At 39.7% G+C, this 24,728-nt stretch overlaps 2 protein-coding genes across 6 annotated transcripts in view; both read left to right on the forward strand.

The window, feature by feature from the left end:
* ccdc93 (coiled-coil domain containing 93) overlaps nucleotides 1-13,224 on the forward strand; it is a 35,638-nt gene extending 22,414 nt beyond the window's left edge. For all 5 annotated transcript variants that reach the window (XM_044131925.1, XM_044131926.1, XM_044131920.1 and 2 more), the window contains 14 exons: nucleotides 4,570-4,659; nucleotides 7,228-7,314; nucleotides 7,482-7,598; nucleotides 8,198-8,260; nucleotides 9,291-9,364; nucleotides 9,537-9,618; nucleotides 9,724-9,798; nucleotides 9,906-9,977; nucleotides 10,961-11,069; nucleotides 11,170-11,252; nucleotides 11,370-11,407; nucleotides 11,559-11,643; nucleotides 11,748-11,861; nucleotides 12,699-13,224. In XM_044131925.1, coding sequence (XP_043987860.1) covers nucleotides 4,570-4,659; nucleotides 7,228-7,314; nucleotides 7,482-7,598; nucleotides 8,198-8,260; nucleotides 9,291-9,364; nucleotides 9,537-9,618; nucleotides 9,724-9,798; nucleotides 9,906-9,977; nucleotides 10,961-11,069; nucleotides 11,170-11,252; nucleotides 11,370-11,407; nucleotides 11,559-11,643; nucleotides 11,748-11,861; nucleotides 12,699-12,755 — 1,146 coding nt within the window. In that variant the 3' untranslated portion in view covers nucleotides 12,756-13,224. The remainder of the gene's footprint in view (nucleotides 1-4,569; nucleotides 4,660-7,227; nucleotides 7,315-7,481; nucleotides 7,599-8,197; nucleotides 8,261-9,290; nucleotides 9,365-9,536; nucleotides 9,619-9,723; nucleotides 9,799-9,905; nucleotides 9,978-10,960; nucleotides 11,070-11,169; nucleotides 11,253-11,369; nucleotides 11,408-11,558; nucleotides 11,644-11,747; nucleotides 11,862-12,698) is intronic.
* A 145-nt stretch (nucleotides 13,225-13,369) lies between these two features.
* fgf9 (fibroblast growth factor 9) lies at nucleotides 13,370-22,248 on the forward strand. The gene is given in 4 exon segments (XM_044131937.1): nucleotides 13,370-15,078; nucleotides 16,569-16,697; nucleotides 21,186-21,289; nucleotides 21,754-22,248. Coding segments are annotated over 4 exon segments (684 nt in total). The 5' UTR covers nucleotides 13,370-14,807; the 3' UTR covers nucleotides 21,934-22,248.
* The last annotated feature ends 2,480 nt before the right edge of the window (nucleotides 22,249-24,728 follow it).

Genomic DNA, 24,728 nt, shown 5'->3' on the forward strand with positions numbered 1-24,728 from the left:
CTCCTGCAGCTCCACCACTGAGATGGCTGCACAGATTTGTGACACTTATCTTAATATTAATAATTATAGTGGCGTTAAGTTGCCATTATAATTATTGGCAACTACGGACACGTTCATTCGTGGCTGTTTTCACGTTTATTGCGCTGTTCATATTGGTCTCAATGTTTGCAGTTTTCTGGAGCGCAACGCGAAGTTCGACGTCATTCAGAGGTAATATATTAACTTGACATTGACAAAGACACAGCGGGACGGATCATCCTGGAAATGATGGACAGAGAGAGAGACTGACTAAAACTAGCTTAATGACGGACAAATTCTGGGATTTATTATGAGTCTCTGCTTATTTCCAAGCCCAAATGAGCAACTTCACGTTCAAAAACGAGCCCAAAAAGGCGCAACCCGCCACTCATTAAATTTTCAAGCGACTTTAAAAAAATGAAGCCCAAAGCCGCTTATAATAATCGGACTTGGCGACAGAAACTCAAAATAGTTCCAGTTTTTCCACCAACAAAATGCGCATCTCCCTCCATTGTTTACATTTCTGTTGCATAGAGACGTCGGTCACTCGACAAGACGAGTAGAGGAAATACCATTAAATAACAAAAGAAGATAGTAACGCACAGTGATTTTGATAAGTAACTGTAGTCTGACTACTGCATTTGAAATAGCAACGCGTTAGATTACTCGTTACTGAAAAAAGTGGTCGGACGTCAGTAACACGTTACAAATTAACGCGTTACTGACATCACTGTCCAGGACCCCCGAATAGACCTTGCCAGGGAGGCTTAAGAGTGTGAACCCCCTTATAAATGGAGCACACCCTCTGGTCCCCCTTTTTGAACAGGGGGGCCACCACCCTAGTCTGCCAATCCAGGGGAACTGCCCCTGATGTCCATGCAATATCGAAGAGTCGCATTAGCCAACACAACCCTACAACATCCAGAGCCTTGAGGAACTCCGGGCAGATCTCATCCACCCCCGGGGCCCTGCCATCGAGGAGCTTTTTGACCACCTCGGCGACCTCGACCCCAGAGATTGGACCCAGAGTCCCCAGGCTCAGCTTCCACAATAGAAGGCATGTTGGTGGGATTGAGGAGGTCTTCGAAGTATTCTGCCCACCGGCCCACAACATCCCGAGTTGAGGTCAGCAGCACACCATCCCCACTGTAGACAGTGTTCGTGGTGTACTGCCCCCGCCCGAGACGCTGGATTGTGGCCCAAAATCGCCTCAAAGTCTTTCTCCATGGAAGTCTTTCTCCATGGCCTCTCCAAACTCCTCCCAAGCCCGAGTTTTTGCCTCAGCAACCACCCAAGCCACATGCCACTTCATCCGCCGGTACCCATCAGTTGCTTCCGGAGTCCCACAGGCTAAAAAGGCCTGATAGGACTCCTTCTTCAGCCTGACGGCTTCCCTAACTGAAGGTGTCCACCAACGGAGGGTTGCTGCCACGACAGGCACCGACAACCTTGTGGCCACAGCTCAGATGAGCTGCCTCAACAATGGAGGCACGGAACACGGTCCACTCAGACTCCATGTCCCCTTCCTCCCCCGGGACGTGTTCGAAGTTCTGCCAGAGATTGGAGTTAAAGCTCCGTCTCACAGGGGATTCCGCCAGATGTTCCCATCAGACCCTCACAACACGTTTGGGCCTGCCAGGTCTGACCGGCATCCTCCCCCACCAGCGGAGCCAACTCACCACCAGGTAGTGGTCAGTGGACAGCTCCGCACCTCTCTTCACCCCAGTGTCCAAGACATACGGCCGCAGATCCGATGAAACGATGACAAAGTCGATAATCGAACTGCGGCCTAGGGTGTCCTGGTGCCAAGTGCACATATGGACACCCTTATGCTTGAACATGGTGTTCGTTATGGACAATCCATGATGAGCACAGAAGTCCAACAACAGAACACCACTCGAGTTCACATTGGGGGGGGCTGTTCCTCCCAACCACATCCCTCCAGGCCTCACTGTCATTGCCCACGCGAGTGTTGAAGTCCCCCAGCAGAACAAGGGAGTCCCCAGGTGGAGCACTCTCCAGTACCCCCTCTAGGGACTTCAAAAAGGGTGGGTAATCTGAGCTGTCGTTCGGCCCGTAAGCACAAACGACAGTCAGGACCCGTCCCCCCACCCATTGGCGGAGGGAGGCTACCCTCTCGTTCACCGGGGTAAACCCCAACGTACAGGCGCCGAGATGGGGAGCAACAAGTATGCCTATTCCTGCCTGATGCCTCTCACCTTGGGCAACTCCAGAGTGGAAGTATGTCCAGCCCCTCTCAAGGAGACTGGTTCCAGAACCAGAGCCATGCGTCGAGGTGAGACTGACTATTTCTAGCCAGAACCTCTCGACCTCACACACTAGCTCCGGCTCCTTCCCCACCAGAGAGGTGACATTCCACGTCCCAAGAGCTAGCTTCTGCAACTGAGGATCGGAACGCCATGGTCCGCTCCCTTGGAAGAATTTTTACGTAAGCTTATTTGATAGAGACAGACAAACTGAACAGAACAGCGCTCCCTTGTTTGCATTATAGCACTTATAGCGAAAGCTAATTTACGGCACTCCTGCAAGTTAGCAGAAGTGCTAACAGTAAACATCTTTTACTATTTAAAAGATGTACTTTTAAACAGTGCATGTGAAACAGAGTAGAAAGTGAAATAACCATTTAAAATAATGCAACATGATGATAAAAAAATATGCACAATCATGCATATAAAACAATGAAACATAAAATCATTAAGTATGGATTCAGTTCTGTTTTTGACATACCAGAGTTTTGTTTGTTTTTTGAACACACTAAAGCTCGTTACAGACTTTAAATTGACAGGAAGTGAGTTCCAAACTGCAGATCCTCTCAGACAGAGCACTTTGAGCACAATTGCTATTTAATGCCACTCTGGTAGATTTACTGCTGCCCTGCAATTTCTATATACAATGGGTTAATGGTTTAGGTGCAAGTCTGTTTAGACATTTAAAAATCAACTTTAAAAGGTTAAAACTCAAAAGAATGCCAAATTAGCAAAAATTTGAAAGTGATGGAATCTGATTGGTTTTTTTATATAAAACATTTAGGCTCTATTATAGAGACTTTCTACAGACTTGAGTATAGTTTTGCTAGTGTGTGACCAGACAGTAGCTCTGTAAGACAGATGTGAGAGGATCATTGAGTTAAAGGATATCTCTGCATAGTGAAGTGTTGGACAATTTCTAGGAATTTTGAAACAGTTTATATTTGATCTATCTGTTTTGCTGATTTTATCAACATGGCATGGATTTTATAACTGAGCATCCAGAATTATTCCTAAATATTTTTCTTGTGATACTTGTTCAATAGGATCTCCATTGTTTTGATGTTTTCTTTATTGAAAAGCAAATACACTTTGTGGACCTAAGATGGTTCTTTGTGGAATTCCTCTTTCAATTCTTCAAAAATGAAATTTACTATTATTAATGACAACACATTGTTCAGAATCTTTCAAATATGACTGAAACCAAGACAATGATCATTCAGAAAAATTAAATGAGAGTTTTTGAGATCAATAAATTGTGGTTCACCATATCAAAGGCCTTTTTTAGGCCAAGGAAGATTGCACCAACGGTCTGTCTCCTGTCAAGTGACTGTTTAACCTGTTCAAGCAGCTGATGTATAGCAGTTTCTGTCAAATGATTGTATCTGAAGCCAAACTCAGGTTGAAAAGATTATTTTCTACGATACCAGCTGTTCTAAAATAATCTTCTCCAGCACTTTTGACAAGACTAGGATGAGACTTATTGGCTTGTAGTTGCTGATTTCATCAGGACTTACCAATTTCAAAATCAGTTTAACTGCCTTTTTGCCTTTTTTAGTCAGATTACTCAATCACTGGAGAAATCGATAGAGTATTTTATTACTAAAACATTATTTAGCAGCAGCCCTAAAAAAACTGAGCAGAAAAACACATGGGCTTTATTATGGAAGAACTAAAGTACGTGCATTTGGAACAGAACTCAGCCTAAACATGTGGAGTCCTGTATTTGAGTCCTGTATGCGAGACTTTTTACCTTTTTCAATTCAGAAATGACAGCAAGCCTAATCCTTTGCTAATAGCAGGTCAAATAGATTTGGAGTTGTTCAGCTTCTGCTGTAGGATATTGTGGAGCTCATCTGTTTCTTTTTTTCTTCAGTCAACACAGAAAAGTTAAATCAATGTGTTGTTGCATCAGTAATGGCTCTATTGACTTTTATTTGAAAGTGCTAGAACAGGAACATAGGGTAGTGAGAGAGAGGAAAGACGTGTGGCAAAGGTCACCAGGTCAGGATTTGAACCTACGATGGCTGCATTGAGGACCAAGGCCTCTTCATGTGGGTTGTGCTCAAGTCCTCAATGTTAAAAGCTTGTGTGGCTTGAGTTGAGTCACTCAATGGTTTTGTTTTTTTTTATCAATTGAAATATTGTGTGCCTAAATCTTATGCAGGTAATTAGTTTGTGCCATATAGATAATATAGAAGGAACATTTACATGTTCATAGTCGTATAATAGTTTTTGTTTTGAATTTTTTGCCTTATCAGTGCATTTTCTTTTCTATTTGTAGGAAGATGAGGGGCGAGTCAGTGGGCCTCAGGCGATGCCTGCCAGCATTACAGAAGTGTTGGAAGAAGACAAGCTGCAGGCAGCAGAGGAGGTGATCACTTAATCCAAGTACAGCTGTCCCTCTGTATCATTGACAAGTCATTTGAAATTCATATAGACTGATTCCACACTTGCCTGTGGCAGGATTTGTCAACAATGTCAACAGCAATACTAGAAATAGAATTACTGCTTATCTATTTATGTTCTATTTTTGGTTAATCATTTTTCTTCAGTTTAGCCCTGAAGTTCCAGGAGCTCTATTTAAGAAACCCAAAAGATTAGCTTTAAAAACAAGTATTCACAGAAGTCTCTGACTTGGCTAAAGATTTGTTAATAGAATTGCTATAATGTAATTGCCAAATTTACCAACACTTGTTGGTAAATTGGGATTGGAAAATATACACACAGTTTCATAACTCAGATGCAGAACTTGTTTTGGGGTCATTTTTGCCACAAATCCCTGTTCGATTGGGGACCAAAGTTGCAACCTTTGTTTCATTTTCAGCTACTGTGGTTTACTTTCACACTGCAGTGTCAAACTATCCAAACCCTTTAAGCAATCTGTTCTCCTCCTCACCTGTGGTGGTGCTGCAGAGGTCCTGAAAGGCAGCTTAGAGGATCATTGGCTGTCCTCTTCCTTCTCTGGTGGAAATGTACTCCTCTTGCTGCCTCAGTAAAGCTAAAGCCATCACCAAGTCAACTCTCACCCTGTTGGGGTATGCTGTGATGGTGTAGTGGATAGCGCAACCCACATTTGGAGGCCTTGAGTCCTCGACGTGACCGTCGCGGGTTCGATTCCCAGACCCGACCGACAGTTGCCGCATGTCTCCTTCCTCCTTTCCTGTCAGCCTGCTGTCATATAAGGGACACTAGAGCCCACAAAAGACCCAATGGAAGGAAAAAAAACAAAAAAACTCTCAGCCTGTCTTCAACCTGTTGGACCTGCTGCCCTCAGAGAAGAGCTACAGGTGGATCAGAACAAAAACAGCTTCTTCCCAAAAGCCATTAACACCCTGAATGCTCGCATGCACTAATTATATAGTGATTATATGTGTATTTCTATCTTTAAGAGATTTAATAGTGTAAATATTACCATATATATATTGTATACATTTCCTACATTGTTTGCACTGATTTGGAGTTGACGAACAATAGATTCTAATTCTATCCGAACCCAAACCAGGTTTTTAGGTGTAACCAGACTTTGCTTTTGTTGGTCCACATCAGAGTTTGATTGCTTAATCACATCTAACCAATGGAACTGGACTGTGGAGGCAGATGAACTAGAGTTTGATTAAAGATTAAAGCGGACTGAACAGGGTTGGTTTGAATGCACTCTAGAAAACCTTTTGAAAATAACACCATTTAAGCAGATATCAAAAATACTTTTCAATATCCCACATTTGTTTTTTATTGGTCTTATGTGATGTTGAGTTTTTATTAGCCATTAGTAGAAAATCATAATTAGGAGAAATAAAGATGTTAAAATCTTAGTTTTTATCTAATTAATCTATATAATCTTTGAGTTGTTTATGGAGTTATTGATAGACTTTTAGACAGTTGATTAATTAAATTGGTCTGTGTCATTATAAAAATTCATACAATAAACTTTGGCTGCTGTTCTCTAGATAAAAAACAGAGAATGGCTGATACAAAAAATCGCCTGTAGCTGCTCTCCAGTCACTCCATGTCATCACATCCGATTGTCTCCTGGTAGAAGTTGACTTAAGATTTTATTGGCTTATAGATGTCAAAATAAGCGAGGTCAGATTGTGATGGCATTCAGCATGGTGATGGCTGAGGGGAACTGTTTCTGAGTTATTTCACTTTCTACTCGGTTTCACATGCACTGTTTAAAAGATGTACTTTTAAGATGTTTAGTCTTTGTAGATCTGAAACAGTACCTGCCCTGATGTGTCCTGAAGGATTATCTTGATGTTCCTGAAACACCACAAACTCTGGAGGTGTTGGTAGAGAAGATCCCACCTTAATCATCTTGTGATAGGAGCCACTGGAGATCTATGCACAGAGACAGTCCATCAGGACAACAGCTGTGTCTCAGGGATGTTTCCTTGGCTGAGAGAAGGCTGTGGTTAAGGCGACTGCCCTTCAACTAACACATTACTTCCATTAAATGCTTAGAAATGCCATTTGTTTGGCAATGACCGGTGGTGCACCTTTAATCCACAAAAGTAAATCACACAAACATATTTTTTGTAATGGTGGGTGATATGGCAAAGAAAAATATCACAATGTTCTAACAGCAAAATGATTTTTCCTTGATATTTTCTGTACGTAAAACCAGAAACCTTGAAGAAACATGAGGGAGTATTCAGGCTGAGATTTCACTAGTTACAACTCTGGATATTTTGTCTTTCTCGAAACATTTAATTTAGTTTGAAAACTGAAGTGCCTTGCAAAAACTGGCTTATGCTTCTGTGCTAAATATTCAGTTTAAACATTTAAATTCTTATTATCTAATATCACAATATCCTCCACAACCAAAGAGGATGTGGATTCTGCTGCAGCTAGAAAAGTTAAGCCGATCAAATCTTTCATCAAGTCAGTTTGAAATTGTTACTTGGATGAATTGCTGTGCTTTGTGTTTGTTTTGGTTCAGGGGAAGCTGACTGCGAGTGCTGTGGGTCAGATAGTTGGACTCCAATCAGAGGAGATCAAACTGATTGCCTCGGAGTACGCTGGAAAGGTCAGCAAAGCTTTATACTGCTGTTGCACACAGCCAGCTCTGTTTCTGTTCTGGAAGATCACCAGCTCTATGGAATAAGAAGTAACAATGTAGAACATGGCCATATTTTATGATTATGGAGTTGGGCTTTGTGTTCATATTTTGTCTTTCTGTGTGTCACCTTGCAGCAGTTGAAACGTTCTTCAGAGGAGCGGTCAGAACGCTACGGTCCAGTGCAGCAGCACCGCCGGGCCGTCGCCTCACTGGACAAACAGATCCAACAAAAAGCCGAGCAGTTGAAGGAGGTCAGTGCTGCACTTCCTGGCATTTCAAATGGAAACTGTCTTTTTTGCTCTGATGTAGATGCTTCAGAGAAATTATTGCAACCGGCTCACAAAGAACACAGGTTGACAGCATCTTTCTGCTGAGTCTTTGCTTCACTGTAAACTAGAGCCTGGCACCTTCAAAAAACAGAAAACAATTAATGGTCTTTATCTAACAGTAATTTGACAGGAAGGGAAAGTCATGCAGTGAAGGAACCAAGAACAGCAGTGGAAGTCGGGACGGTCGGGTTGACCCCGGGTTGACCCCGGGTTGATGCCGCTCTAACCTCTGGGCTACACAACTTTATTTATTTGGGTTTGACTGCATCATTTGAAAATTTGCTCTATTAGGTAGAAGTTTTATTAGAAGTTTTATTCAACTGGGTTCACAGAATCAGTTGCAAACTCTGTGCGGTATTTAAGTATTTATGCTGATTTATAAGTTCTACAGTCTCTCTCTCTTTTTTTTTTTTCTTTCTCCCAACAACTTTATCCTTGGCCACAGACTACATTCGTCTTTCCTCTGATGCAGAGAGCAGTCTGCATAAGAATCTGAACTCACATGTTTTCTGTCCTGACAGCTACAAGTAAAGCATGCAGAGGTGAAAGCCCTCAATGAAGTAGCAAAGAGGAATCTGCTGGAGGTAACTACTCCTGGACATTTTTTATCCATTTATATTGTCTGTGTATTAATGGTGATAACTGATTATTGCTGTAAGTGCCCAGGGTAACTACAGATAGATGTCTTTATTTATTTTGTAACAATTGGTTTCCAACAGCAACTAACTCATTGTGGAACAATCTGTATTACTGCAGCTGTGTTTTATACAGGATGCAGCCATGTTCAGTGTCATGGTCGAAAATGGACCATAATTTCAAATTAAAGTTGACAGTGTTTCATTTGAACAGAAACAAAATCTCAGTGAAAATTAAATGCTGCTTGTCGTTTTTTGCTGGTATATTTTGGCCAAGCTACTCCTCAGTAAGAAGCACCTCTTAAATTTCTTCAACACTTGCATTCTAGTCCTCAGTTTGAAAGATTCATAACAATTTTCTTGGACAACCAGGTTCTCACTAACAGAAAAAAAAACTGCTTCCATTTCACTACCAAATGAGAGCAGACAAGTTAATTAGGGTGTTTTACAGTAACCTTCACAAGCCACTTGTATTTAAATAAGAGGAAAAAACAAGTGCCTGCCAGTGACATTGTTTTGGGCAGTCCATATGTTGAATGGAAATATAAAAGAATTAAGATGGGGCCCCAAAATTGATCTCTGGTAAACACTTTTTTGCTAAATAAAGGAATCTTGAAAAGATTCTGTACAGTGTGTAAGATTTCCTCTTTAAATAGCAAGATATATATCTAATAGCAAGATATATATATTCTCATATCTATATATATGAGAGTTTATCATACATGTGAGAGTTTGATGGTGTTTGAGAGCGGTTTGTTGTATTATGGTTGTGTTTGTTTGACAGTATATGTAGACATGTAAGTTTTGTCCCATGGGGCCTCAACGATCAGCATGAGCTTTTGGGTTATGTTCAAATGTACTAACCAGCCATTTTAACCTCCCTTAAAGTACCCAGTCAAAGATTGGTAGATTGTTGGGTTTTTTTCCAACACCAATTTTGAAAATCCAAACCTAAATGTTGTCCTATGTCTGTTCCAAGGCTACAGAACACTCAATAAAACTGGAGACTGAGATGAAGACACTAGAAGAGATGGAGGAGCAAGCAGACAGTGGGTGAGCATCTTATTTTTATTGTTTCATTGTTTTATACTGTATAGCTGAACTATACAGTTACCTCATCATTAAGTTGATCACTGGCAGCAGTGGTCAGATTTTTAACGGAACATGAGCTTTGGAACACAGGAGCCTTGACTAGTGGCAGAAGTAATCTAATTTTTGTCGGCAGTCTGATGGAGAAGCTCAGGACTTTGGTGACGATGAATGAGAACCTGAAGCAACAAGAGCAGCAGTTTCGGACACACTGCAGAGTGAGCACATAAACCAGCAGTCTTGATGGGATTCCTTTCCCCTCAATCTTAAAATGGTCTTTAGTATGTTTTGATTTTATTTAATAAACTTTGCTTTATATACAGGAAGAGATGGTCCGTCTACAGCAGAACATTGAAGAGCTGAAGTCAGCATCAGGACAGGACACAGAGGAGGAGCAGGTGCATGTCCAGCTGCACTAATATATGTAGTGTTATATTAATTAGAATGTTTATTTCCAAAAACCATGTCAATCCAGAGTGTTAAATGGGACCTTTTCTTTTCCCAGGAGAGGAGGCAGCTAATTGACCAACAGTACAATTCAGATAAAGAGAAGCTGCAAAAAGTCCGCCTGCTCATGGTAACCACTGCTCTAATGTTCTCTCTCTAAGCAGTGCAGCCTTCTCACCACCAGTAGCACTTTATTGTCGTCCCCAAAGGAAAAATTCTCATTGAGCTAGGTGAAAACCATTAAAACCCAATCACAGACTCAATCACTGTCTAATTGTAGTCCAAGCAGAAAAGGACTCTGGAGGAATCATCAAAACAAAAACCATTAAAGCATCAGACTGAAATGACATCACATTCACTGCTAATAGTATGTTAAAATAGAAGAGACTGGCGCCCTGCTGAGGCAGCACAGAGAGGAGCTGTTCTCTGCAGACTGCAGCTAGTAGAGCGCCCCCTGCTGCTGGTGGGGGAGTGGAGCCAGAAGACAGAGCAGAATGCACAAGGAGAAACAGATCAACTGATGTAGGGTTATTTTTTCAAAACTCTTTTTGTAATTTTTGCAGTTTTAGATATATACATACATTGAACATTGAAACCCCCATGAACAACAATTACAGAGCATCTAGTTGGACAAGAGCAATTAAATGATAATTAAAAAAGACATAAAACTCCAAAAATGAATAGGGGAGAGAGAACGATTAGTTGATGACAGCATTATGTCAAAAAGTTAACAGGACTTCTGACCTTAAGCCTGATTTGTGGAAGTACAGTCTACTTTTGGTGACAGGTCAAGGCTTTGGTAAATGGCTTGTAATTGAAGAACACCCAGGAGACCCAAAGTTAGTTATTCACACACACACTCTTATGGTGGTAAGCTACTGGATAGTAGCCACAGCTGCAGTCTACTAGGCTGCCATGTGCTGACCGGCCCTTCTGACCCACCAGCAGACGAAGTGGATGAAGGGTCTTGCTAAGGACACTTCATCCACAGGAGCAGGGATCGAACCAGCTTCGTTACCATTGTCCCAACTAAGCTTTAATTGAGCTTTAGACACAATTGTAAACATATTTTCTGTCAACCAACTGCCACAGGACTGCTCTTACTGTCCTCAGGCTCGCAGGAACCGTGAGATCGCAATCTTGCAGAGAAAGATCGATGAGGTGCCTAGCCGGGCGGAGCTGACCCAGTACCAGAAGAGATTTATTGAACTTTACAGCCAAGGTGGATTCCTCTTCTATATCTGATATAGTTACAGACGGTGTTATCGAATTTCTTCATGTGGACCTGCCTCTGTAAAGTGTTTATTGATCTTGTCTTCCAGTTTCTGCTACCCACAAAGAGACCAAGCAGTTCTTCACTCTCTATAACACCTTAGATGATAAGAAGGTCTACCTTGAGAAGGAGGTAGGGGAATGACAGCAGTCTGAGGCACCAAACTTCAATCTCAAATTGAATTTAGCCTGTAACAGTGATTTGGTAAACATGTTGAAAACATCACTGAAGAATTATAATCTCGTTTAGGTAAATCTACTGAATTCAATTCATGACAACTTTCAACAGTAAGTAAAAAAATATCTTGTTAAAAAATAAATGGTAATATACAGTTTAGATGTAAAGGAGAGTGCAGCTTCTGTTTTCCATCATTCCTAGTTGTTGATGTTTCTGGTCTTATTCTGTAAGTGAGTTTTAAACGGCCCTGCTGTCTTCCAGAGCCATGTCGTCTGCAGCTGCCAGGGATCAGTTCCTCAGACAGATGGAGCAGATAGTGGAGGGGATCAAACAGAGTCGCATCAAGGTACAGATGTTGCTGCAACTGGATCATTGGTGTTGTAAGACATCACCTCCATCTATTGGCCTGCATCTCTAACAGAGGCTTCTCCTACCTGTCTGTCTTTTCAGATGGAGAAGAAGAAACAAGAAAACAAAATGAGAAGAGATCAGTTGAATGATGAATACCTGGAGCTGCTTGATAAGCAGAGGCTCTACTTCAAGACTGTTAAAGATTTTAAAGAGGTAAGAAAGTCTTATTTTAAGTAACTTTTGAATCCATCGAGTCCCCAAGCAGCAAAATGAGTAAGAAACAGATCAGATGTCTTTGGAAAGTTTCTTTGCGAAGGGAAAAGGCCCAGAGAAGAGACAGGAGAATGGATTTATCCTGGACCAGTAGGTGACTCCCACATTCCAAGCCCGCTCTAAATAATATGCAGCGACTGGCTCACTGATGAGGCAATGAAGCCTTCAAGCTGCTTCACCACGTAGAGACCAAGCACTCTGCATAAGCAACACGTTTGGGTGTCATTGTCTCCCAGATGGGACCGTCTCATCGCAGAGAAACAAGCTCAGGGTCCCATTAATTTGTCGTTATGGTGTCGGCTGTTTGGGTTTCCCCTCCATGCTTATGTCACCTCAATATTGGCATATTGGCATATGCCAATATCTTCATAGTGGCATTGATAACATCGTAGTATGGCCATTTGTAGTGGATTGACTGTCGTTTGAACAAGATAGGGGTCAGGTTGAGGAATTTGCCGAACACGCTCTGTTGTTTACTCGATTCACAACAAAGTGTACCAAAGAACATGCTTCTTACTGATGCATTTGCAGACTGCAAAACTGGAATATTTATGTATTGATTCCCCACATTACAGCATCCAAAAAGCTTTTCTTGTTGTACAGAAGAATAAATAACTGAATAGAGGAAAAATCTCAATCATTCCTTTTAAATTAAAGCATTTACTCAAAGTACTCCTTCAAAAGGAAAAAGTGAAATTTTGGCTGATCAAAGTTCCAGGTGTGCAAAGTTTTATAAAGTATAGAGTATGACATAATCTATTTGTTTTCTATCACCAGGAGTGCCGCAAAAATGAGATGCTGCTGTCCAAACTGAGAGCAAAAGGAGCTTCCTAGCTTTGTTCTACCTGCTGGCTCTGTGTTTTCTGAAGCTAGCCTGGAGCTTTAATATACATTGATTGAAGTGTGTGAGATCACAGAACATGGTTATTTTAGTTCTGCTTCACAGGCCAGAAACCCAGTTTCTTCATGGTGCCCATCGCAGCAGATTTGACCATAAACGTGTCTTTTGGCTTTAGAACGTTTTGATGGGATCGAGGCCTTTATAACATAATGATTACAAATGACCAACATGATTTCTGATATCTGTTTAGCCCGAGCTATTGGTGTATTATAACAAGACTGAACTAAACACTATTCCTGATACTGAATGCTTTCCCAAAGTCAACAAAAAATCTTTGATGCATGTCTGTTCCTGCTTTAGGGCCTCAGATCCTGTAGCCATTGTTGCAATACAATTACATCATTGTAACTAGCTGTTGATAAAATATTTTATGTTGACAATAAAATATTGGAAAACTTGAAACTCAAGAGTAAAAGTGATCAATGATAAGTCTATAAAATAAACAGCTGATGAGTTGTGAATGTGTACAACCAGAACTTCAGTCTCCACCAGGTCAGTAATGGACAAAAATTCTAAATAAACATGGAAAGATTCTGACATTGATGTAACATATTCTTCTGCTTCAGCTTTTCCCTTCAGGGGTCACTATAGCAGATCACCCGTCTACGTTTAGTCCTGTTCTCTGCAGCCCTTTTCCCTTACACCAACTATCACCACATCCAGACATTTTCTGTCCCAAGTTCAAAGCTGCGTTGCCAACAGCCAATGAGAAACAGAGACTGAGACACAACAGGAAGTAGAAGACATCTTCCTTTGCAACTTTACAATGCATTGTTGTATGGGCAGATATATGTTACAATTTTGATCAATATATTCAGACAAAAGTTCCATTGGTGTTATGTTCAATATGCACATTTTATATGATCTAAGAAAGGCCCTTCAATATATTTCTTGTATTTTAGTCTATATTAAGTTGTTTATAACTTAGTAACATTCTTAAATTCAACAGATTGTCTTGTCTCAAAGTCCATTTGTTAAATGTGTGGTGCTCAGTATTTCAACCATGGTCCAAAAGTCTGTGGAATTCAGCCTGTTAGTTTGAACTTGAGCTCTTTTTGAAATCCACAAACACCATCAAAGTTGTGTAGTTTTCCCTTGCAGCCTCGTTTTGCTGACTGGGCAAAACGAGGCTGCTTAAACATTGAAGATTAGTAAAAACATTGAAGCCCTTTTTATTTTCCCAGGCTTTCACATCTTATACTTGTTTTATTCTTTCTATAATTTAAGTTCAATTTGTTTTTATTGTAGAGTGCTTTGTGATTTTATGTCTGAAAATCCCTTTTGTGAATAAACTTTACTTGATTGTGTCTGGTATGCCCTCCTTCAAATTTTCTCCTGTATTTCAGAGGTCTGAAATTCTTTTACCATTCTGATTTTGCTTTAGATAAAATAGTTTTTCTACTGTCACAAAAAAGTGACTCCTCCTTTTAGGCAGTGTGAGGCTTCTGAGCTGCTTTCACTGCAGCCCAATGAAACTAGTTTTTAAGTAGAGCAGTGCAGTCAGGTTATGTCTAATTGTTCATGTAATAACTAAAGAAACACAACATTCTTACTATTAGTTTAAGTCCATAGTATAAAAAGTATCCATGCTCCAACTTTTCCTCAAATTTTTGCTTCTTTTCATGTGATGGTATTTGTCTTCCTCAGTTCTACTTGCTGTATATCAGCACAGTTTGCTTTATCATCTCACTGATTGTGGTACTAAACACACAGTTTCCATCTTTCTCTCCAGTCCACTTCCTGCAGTAATCTGCAGTCTGGACCTCTTGAGCTATCTGACACTTGCTGATCTCTTTGTCCTAAAGAACAACACGGTGCTCTCTTCAGTAATCATGTTTTAAATGTGCTGCTAGCAGACTTTCTGATATAGACCTGATAATGACCATGTTGTCTCTTGGGTGTGTCCCTGTCAGCAAGTGCAGTAGAGTAGAAATAAGCATTGATGGACGGAGGAAAAGACTACAGGACATTATTCGGGGTTCCATATGTACAGTCAGGACTCTGTATTCAGACTCGGTGCTGTTCCCAGAGGACATGAGTGCTTGTGAGATACCACTGTGTGGTCCTCTGTCAGACGCCTGATGTTTTACACCATGACAGTTACCTCAGTCCTGTCTGGCCTTCTGTTGCTTTTGATGTTACCAGTATATGGTCAGCTAGTGGGAGCAAAGAAGTTACAAGAGGCTGAAGAGCAAAGTTCCCGCCTGCGGGGCCTCTGGAAGCTCCACGTTGGGGCATCCAGGCTGAAAGGAAAAGGTAAGCAAAATCCTAAAGTTTTTTGCTGGAATTAAAAGGTTTTTTTCAATTCCAGCAGTTTAATTTGGAGATCAGTTGTTTTATTAATATAGCTTGTCAGTATGGCTAGAGATTAATAATAATTCTCTTTCATGAATCAGCTTCTCCTGGTATTGGTATCTAATCTTTTTTCATCTGAGGTGTAAAATTATTTTTCAGTTTCTTATTTTCATATTCTTGATGGCTTATGCATATTGTGGTTTAAAATACAGGCTTATTTGAAACCTGTATTTTTCTGGTTTTCTACAAGCTTAGAAAACTAGTTGCCAGTCCATAAAGTTTTGCATCTATTATCTTTAGCAGCGCTTGCTTCTATTTCTTAGAAGTGACCGTTGCCAGGGCTTTTATCGGCATGTTAACTGTTCCTCTTATTAGGTTTCCAATCTGTCACTCTGCATCAGTTTCTTCTTCCTAGAAATTGTTTGCTCTCCTCTTCAGAAGTTACAAATGATCATAAAACAGTTTTTTTAATATGTTGGGGCTTTTGCAAAAAGAAAGTTTTACCTAATGACCTGAAGTTATGTGACTCACACCATCTTCAAAAAATCCTGATGTACATTTGACTAAGCATTCAATTCTTAGTCATATGCTGCTTTCTATTTTGCAAACAAAACATTCAGGCAATAAATACAACTTAATCATTAAAATAAACAAAACTGCCAAATGATGACAGAATGTGATCATTTAATCAAATTTACTATTTTTGAGAAGCTCATTAACATTACTTGATGATCATAAGATTCATCTACAAAGTCAAATTTAGTCTGATATCCAATTTAGGTCAAATGGTCTAAACTTGTTTTTGTTTTAGCTTGAAGTTCAACTATAATGGCAGTCAGATAGATAAGATTATTGTAGCTGCTGGAACAGAACAGGACGACTTCAGCAGCAAATGAAGCTTAGGAAATTCAGCTGACCTGCACTGGAGTTACTGGAATACATGAGAACAAGAGCTGAACAGTAGAATCTGCTCTGATCCTCCTTATGAAGTGCAGTGTTGTGAGTCCAGTCCAGTTTATTATTCAGGTGAGCACCCAGGCACCTATAAGAGTTCACCATCTCAATGTCCACTCCCTGGATGTTCACCAGTGCCATTGAGGTGCCTGCGATGAGAGTCCTCACAGTACTGAAGATGACAGCATGGCCAGTTGATGGAGAGGTCTGCAGTGTAGAGGGGGAATAGGAATGGTGCCGGAACAGTCCCTGTTCTGCAGGCCGGCCTGTTGAAGACACAAACTGCTGTTAAAATGGAGGGGAAACTTCCATGTTTCTCACCACATTTATCCATGCAGGGTCCAGATACCTTCTCCTGGTACACCCTAAAGAAGTCACCAGCTAATTATGTGTGAAATAAAATGTTATGGTATCTGTCAATGTGTCCTGTGAGTGTTCTGTGCGTATCTTAAAAAATATACTTTGGGAAAATTGCCAATGATTTCTCTTCAATAAAGGATCGAGCTCCAGCCCAGTCAACGAAGTGGCCAAGCAACTTCTTCTCTACTGCCGGGCTGGAATTGGCTACCACCTTCAGATCTTGCCCAATGGCTCAGTGGGAGGAGTCCATAGACCTACTCCATACTGTGAGTTCAGTCAAAATGAGGGACTATTTACACACACACAAATATATATATATATATATATATATATATGTATATATATATATAGTTACTTCTCCTTCTGAGAGGTTGAGACTCGCCTGGTTTCTGATGACCTCCATCCAGGTGTCCCAACCTTCGCCCCCCTGTGAATCAGCCAGACTGATCAGCCTTCCACATCTCCCAATTTCACAAATTGTTTCCGCTCTTTAAATAACTCCTCATCCAGTCAGAAACTACTCCCCTAATTCCATAGCATTATAATTTTTTAAGTAGATGTTGTTTTACACATAGTTTTGGGCTAAAAGACACCTATAAACAATTTTCTACCTTTTCCTCTCCAGAATCAAACATCACAGCTATTTTACAACCATCAAAGAACTTTGATGTGACCAAGGGCACAACAACATACGTTCTGAGGTGTATGCAAACATGTCATCGGCATTAAATGTTTATTTAATTCTCTATTAGTATAATTTTCTCTTTAAATTGCCATTTCTATTTTCGGTCTCAGGAGATGATTGAGGAATGAAGAAACGCTGATGTCTGGTTCTTTAGGGTCTTTAGGTTCTTTAGGGTCTTTAGGTTCTTTAGGTTCTGCGCTGTTCCTCTCCTGACCCATTCTGTCTGATATCAGGGTCACTGAAAATTGCCGACATATTTTCTTTTTGCAGTTTCTCAATCTAAGGCTCATGGACCCTTAAAGGATCTTTACTGTTGGTTCTTCTGTTCAGGACTCAGAGTTTACAGTCATTGTTCTTTAAGTCATTCTTTTCTCACTAAAGAATTTCTATATGTGAACAGGGTTAGTAGCAAGCAGTCTTCGTTGCAGTGGCAGTGTGTGTGGGGGGGGAGTGTGTGTGTGCGTGTGTGTGTATGTGTTATAGCTGTGTGTTTATAACTTATCTTAAATGTCTCTTTTGGCTCCTCTCCCCCTCCTCTTGTCGGCGTCTAAAATCCTCCCCGTCTCTCTCCTCCGGCTTCCTGACAGTCCAACTGGTTCTGGCGTTGGATCTTTGGGTTGTCCAGATCGTCCGTCAGTCAATGTCCAAGTTGTTCACAGATGAAACAAGCATCAAACAGTTCAGAGTCTTCTTCTCTCAAAGCTCTGAAGCTTTGTTTAGCTTTTCTTTCTGTACGCTGATACTGGACAGCAGACCAGCGGACATTGTTAAAGCTCTGTCACAGAGTTTTCAGTTTAAATGTCCAACAGAAGACCAACAGTTGTCTCCTGAATGAAAATGTTCCATCAGTTCTCTGGTGCCTGGAGGTGATGGAGGTCTTCTTTGTCTTCTTCATCTTCTTGATCCTCCAGATTCTCTCGGTCTCTTTCATCAGCTGGTTTTGTAGGAGGGACAGCATCTGGTCCATGGGAGGACAGGTTAGAGGAGTTGAGGTCAGAGGTCAGAGGTCAGATGCAGTGAGGCTCAGACAGAGAGAAAGAGAAGAAGCAAATAGAAATTGATTAGGGCTTCTTTTGTTGTTTTCCTTGGTTTTTCTATACATATGTATTTATGAATCTTATCTTAACCTTTTGCCTGATCATATAGTTTTAGTCATTTACTATCCATCCAGTATTATGGCTCCGTTTGTGGAACGGTTTGTCAGAGAAACCTGAGGGTTGATTGGTTGTACAGCTCTTTGAGCTGCTTTCAGTAAGAAAGGGTCTATTATAAATAAAATTGATTGATTGATCCTTTTAAGAAATAAAATAATTCTGTTTATTCAAATACACAAAAACAAAGAAAACAATTTTTTTAAACATGTTAAGGCCTGTAATTTATCCACAAAGGATTTAAGATTTATGTTCACCATTTTTATTCTTTTTTTTGTTTCCCCTGCTTTTCTTTTCAATATTTCATTATCATATTGTCAAACAATTCACCCTGAGGAGGAGATTCTGTTCTGGAACCACTTAGACCCATTCTTCCTGAATTGGGTGGGATTTCCATGTTGTTGCATTTTGTTCAAGCTGCAGAATAGAACTAATAAAAAAATGTTTTTTCCACATTTGTTAAAGCTAGCACCATGTCGTGACAGTTTGTTATGAGACAGATAATCTGTGAAGAGATCAATCTCCTCCACTTCCTCCCTGAGCTCCTACTGCACCGTTCTGACCAAAACCAACCAATCAGAACCAGGAGGACAGTCTTAGCGCTGTCAATCAACCTCATTCACTCACTGCTAAGTGTGCTAATGGAAGATTTTATAAAGATTGTTTGAATTTCTGAGTAATAAATAAATTGTTTTTGTTGTGTAATTGTAAAAAGAGGAAAGATCCATAGAGACTCCCTGGAATGATGCTGACTAGCTTGTCACTGACTACAGTGTTGCTCACCTTTTTCACTGGGACAAGGGTTAAAGGTTATGATGGGATCAGGGTCAGAGCTGCTGCTGACTGGCCCGTCTGTTGTTAAGTGTGGTAAGAGGTACAGGGATAAGGCAAATATATGAATAATTTGTTGAATTTCTTCCTTTTCTAAATAAGAGAATTTCATGATCTATAGTATCAAACGCAGCCCTTATTCCTAAAAGTAATAAATCAGCAATACTGCCTGAGTCAGTTGTTAAAATACGGTCATCATACACTCGAAGTAAAACTGTTTCAGTACTATGAGCACCTTTAAAAACCTCGTGTTATCTATTAAGGATGTGAGCTGAATAAAAATGAACTTTTCAAGAACCTTACGCGTTACAAACTAACGCGTTACTGACATCACAGGTCACAGCACACCCATAGCGTGTGTGTGTATATTGAGAATTGATGGGACGCAACCTGACAGCAATGAGGCATTTTTCACCATTAAGATGTAAAGACAAAAATGTCTCTTATCAAATGGGTAGGAAGACTACCTGTGGTAATTTAATGGCTGCAGATGTTTGATTACAGAGGTCAGTTCAACTAGTGAAACTGGCCGAAAATGATCCAGAGTATCTACCCATTGTGGCATTCCATGAGAATCTCAAATTAACTGTATTTGAGCTTCTAAGAGCTACAAATCTTATTGAAAAAGGCCTCAGAGTTCATCAGAGGCTAAAGGGCCAGCTATCATCAGCATGAGATTAATTAAAAGTAAGTTCAGTTTATGAAGAAAAGTATATTAAGCCACAACACACAGAGCTTCCATACAGCTATAACATGAAGTTGAATGATTGATGTAATAACAATAATCATAATAATCACAATAAAATTGATAAAATACCTATTTCTGAAACAAATATGTTTGTTTGTATTTGTACTAATCAAGCATAGATAATTAGCATTTTTAAGCAAACTACCACCAGCTTGTAACACGTTAGCAGCACATTTAACTTAAATATATTTTAAGAAAATATACTAAAATACATTTTTAAAAAGGAATATTACCGTGTAAGCATTTTTCAAAAAAAAAAAAAAGTATTTATTTTACATTTTTAATATAGTCTTAATAAGTACTTGATAATGTACTAAATGGACAGATACGTAGCGCTTTTCCAATCATTTTGACCACTCAAACGCTTTACACTAGAGTCACATTAGAATAGCACTCACAAACACTCACACATTTATACACCGATACACAGATCAGTAGGTCATTTAGGGTTAAGTGCCTTGCCCAGAGGTACACCGACATGTGGCAGGAGGAAGCTTGAATTGAACCTACAACTTACAAAAATGTATTTCAGAAAAAAACTGCAGATCTAAAATATACTTTAATGTATTTTTTTTCCACCTGGGTGTATCAAGCATTTTTTGATATATTTAGTTTTTTACAAACTTTTATATTGAGTTTGATAAAGTATGACATTGGAATCTGTAGTATGGGGCTTTGAACACTTGAAGTTAGATTTAAAGCATATTAGAATCTGACCAGCATTGAAATCTTAAAATCCTTCAGAAATTGTTTAAACAAGATTGAGTAATTGGTTGGAAACTGATGATTCTATATTTGTTTAGAACATAGGAATGGGAGAGAATGAAGAAAAGTGTGCATATTTCAGTTTTTTAAGGTATAAATAATAAAAATTTTTTTTTTCCACCTGGGTGTATCAAGCATTTTTGATATATTTAGTTTTTACAAACTTTTATATTGAGTTTGATAAAGTATGACATTGGAATCTGTAGTATGGGGCTTTGAACACTTGAAGTTAGATTTAAAGCATATTAGAATCTGACCAGCATTGAAATCTTAAAATCCTTCAGAAATTGTTTAAACAAGATTGAGTAATTGGTTGGAAACTGATGATTCTATATTTGTTTAGAACATAGGAATGGGAGAGAATGAAGAAAAGTGTGCATATTTCTGTTTTTTAAGGTATAAATAATAAAAAAAGGTCTCATCATTGATTACCACACTTTGGATGCACTTCAAACGAGATTTTACTGCACAATTAATTTGAAGTCTTTGTTCGGTCAGAGGTTAGAGAGGGAAACATGTTCTTGAACAGTGTCAGTTTACACATGAACATTCAGTCTGTCTGCATCTCCTCCAGGTTGGCTGAAGATGTTTGCTGTGAGGCGTGGAGTGGTAGGAATCAGAGGGCTGAAGAGTGGCTTGTACCTGTGTATGAGTGGGCAAGGACTGACATATGGAGAGGTACATACTCTACTGCACACAAACATATTAACATATGTTTAAACTTCCTTTTGTAAATATTTATATATAATAAATTCCCTGTTATGAGGATATGCAATGTGAATATCCTTGTTAATGACTATTTGTATGGCCATATACAGAATCTATATCCTGGGTAATGGATGCAGTGGTAAAGATGCTGCTTACCTTTTCTGATCTGGCAATAACAATGTGAGCAATGGTGGTAAATAGGAACTCCTCCCCTTCAGTCTTTGTTGTGCTTGAACAAGAACAAGAACAACAAAATTGTTTTTATCATTTTACATCATTTTCAGTGAATAAAGGATGTGCACAACTTTAGATAAGCTAAATGAAAAGGCCAATTTTAGTGTAAAAATATGTTACCTCCTAAAGGAACTCTAATATTTATACATTGAAATGAAGTCAAATAACAGAAAATTACTTTATTTATTCATTTTGTCTAGGAGCAGTTTTCTGACAACTGTCTGTTCAAGGAAAGCGTAGAAGAAAATCACTACACCACCTACTCTTCTCTGTCCCACCCGGGCAACTACCTGGCAATTTCCCACAGAGGACAGCTGAGGAGGGGCAGCAGTGTGGGCCCAAATCAGTCCTGTGCTCATTTCTTACCAAGGAGAATATGATGTCTGTCCATTAGATGTCCCATGCTCCTGAACATATGACAAAGTTGATACTTGTTATTGAATAGCGTCCCTGGATTATTAAATAAGCTATATTCTACACACCACCCTCCTCTCAAGCAACTCCACTGACTCCCCATCCACTTCTGCAATGAATTTTAAATCTTTTTGTTAACATTCAATGCCATCCTTATGTTACTCGTCTCTTTCACATTTAAACACCGTCTCACACCCTTCATTCTTCTTTTGTCTCACTTCTCTGTACGCCACAAGCCCAACCGTCCACTATGGGGCTCGGTTCTACTGACCAACTGTAAAAAGAACTGGAACTCTGAATGACATCATCCCTGAACATTTTCAAATCTCTTCACAAAACTCATCTGTTCCGATTAGCATATCTCACTTCACCATCACACATGTCACAACATAAACACTTGTTTGTATTTTATATGTCTTTCTAGCACTTTTTAACCTTTGTTCATGATATGTTGTTTTTATTTTATTAATGTAAAAAGACCCTGAAAATCTTGTCAGGTGCTTATAAATAAAATAGATTATTATTATTGTTGTTTTATTTAGATCATCAAAATCAGCAGCACGTGCTACTGAAATAGTAAGACGCTTTTATGCAAATATGTTAAAAACTCAATAGTTTTAACATTGTCCTAATAGGCTTTTGGGACGAACGTGAAAGGATTTCATCCTGCAGTATGTAACTTTGTTGTTTTCATATCTGTTAAAAAAATTCACTATACCCTGAAAATAGAATATGAGAAAAAAAATCAAGGCTCTCTGCATCTTCCCTGTTCCCCTAATAGCATTTAGAAAAATACACAGCTCCTGTACCAAATCAGCCAATCAGAGCTAGGAGGCGTCTCTTTGCTCTGTCATTACGGCTGTGGACCCGCGCACCAGCTGTTCTTGCGGAGACTAAAAGTGTGCTGCTGCTGCTGCTGCTGCTGCTGCTGCTGTTGTTGTTGTTGTTGTGCTAATGGTGGAGAAACAAACCAACCTTTCAGGGAAACGTCTAATTTCTGGAGTAGTACTTGGTCCAAAAACCAAGACAGGTAAACAAAAGAAGAACCGCAAAACAAGGTAGCCTAAGCTAAAAAGAGAGAATTAGACAGAACCCGAAAAGAGATGAGGGTAAATATCTATGAGGAGCTTCATAGGTGGAGGGAGATAATGCTATCAAAAGATTCAAAACCGATCCAGAGTTACAGACTGTCTATTTGAGATGGAGATTTTAAATACACAGACTGAGGACACAGGAAGAGCAATGCCAGGACAAATGGAAGAAATGGACAAATGTCACATCAACGTTACAGGACTAATTTTGAATATAAAAGGTCCCCTTGTTTAATTTAACCCTCCTGTTATGTTTGTTTCTGAGGTACAGCTTGCAGGGTTTCCCCTAGAAAACTTGCTAAGCCCGGTGATCGGGGCACAGAGGCGGTCCACCGGTGGTCCACCGTGTTTTTGTATTAAAAGATGTTACGTAGACAAGGAATGTGAAAATATAACTAGATATGTTACGGGAAAACATCGCCAGTGAAATGATTTTCAAACCCACAACTAGTCTTAAAAATAACAAATCAAAGAATACAGTTAAATGAATATGCATTATTTGCATTTTTGTTTAATCCAAATTAAGTCAGCAGCTCCATCATGGCCCCCAGGGGCCATAAATGCTAATAATTTAACACAAACCACTGATACATAAATGTAACATTTGTTTATTGACACTACCAATGCTGCTAAATTTGATTCAATGGTGTCAGTATTCATAAATTAAAAGATTTGAAATTGTTTAACATTTATATGTAAGTTTTTAAGGAGCTGGCAAGTTTACTTTATAAAAGTTCAAAGAACAATATTCATAGTTAGATTCTTTTGTTACCATAGCTACACTCTGATGCTGTGAGTTAATCTGTTTGTTCACAAATACAAATTATAAAATGCGATTATAACTTATTTTAATGGTTACAACAGTAACCAACTCAGATGGCTGCTGCACAGATTTGTGACACTTATCTTAATATTAATAATTATAATGCCATTTAGTTGCACAACTTTATGGACTCGTTCATTCGTGGCTGTTTTCACGTTTATTGTGCTGTTCATGTGGGGGTTGCAGTTGGTAGAGCTGTTGTCTTGCAGCAAGAAGGTCCTGGGTTCGATTCCTGGCCGGGGGTCTTTCTGCATGGAGTTTGCATGTTCTCCCTGTGCATGGTGGGTTCTCTCCGGGTTCTCCGGCTTCCTCCCACAGTCCAAAAACATGACTGTCAGGTTAATTGGTCTCTCTAAATTCTCCCTAGGTGTGAGTGTGTGTGAATGGTTGTGTGTCCTGTGTGTCTCTGTATTGCCCTGCGACAGACTGGCGACCTGTCCAGGGTGACCCCGCCTCTCGCCCGGAACAAAGCTGGAACCAGCAACCCTCCTGACCCCATTAGGGACAAGGGTGAACAGAAAATGGATGCTCATATATGTCTTGATGTTTGCAGTTTTCTGGAGCGCAACATGAATATATTCACAGGTAATATATTAGCTTGACATTAACAAAGACACAGCGGGACGGATCATCCGGGAAATTACGGACCTGGAAGACCTGACTAAAACTAACTGGATGTCAAACCCATTCTGGGATTTATTGAGTCTCTGCCTATTTCCAAGCCCAAAGAACCAAATTCACGTTCAAAAACAAGCCCAAAAAGCCGCAACCCGCTACTCATTAAATTTGCCAGCGACTTAAAAGAAAAAAAAAGAAAAAGCCCAAAGCCGCTTATAATAATCAAACT

The sequence above is a fragment of the Gambusia affinis genome, linkage group LG11 (genome assembly GCF_019740435.1).
Source record: "Gambusia affinis linkage group LG11, SWU_Gaff_1.0, whole genome shotgun sequence".
Taxonomy (NCBI): domain Eukaryota; kingdom Metazoa; phylum Chordata; class Actinopteri; order Cyprinodontiformes; family Poeciliidae; genus Gambusia; species Gambusia affinis.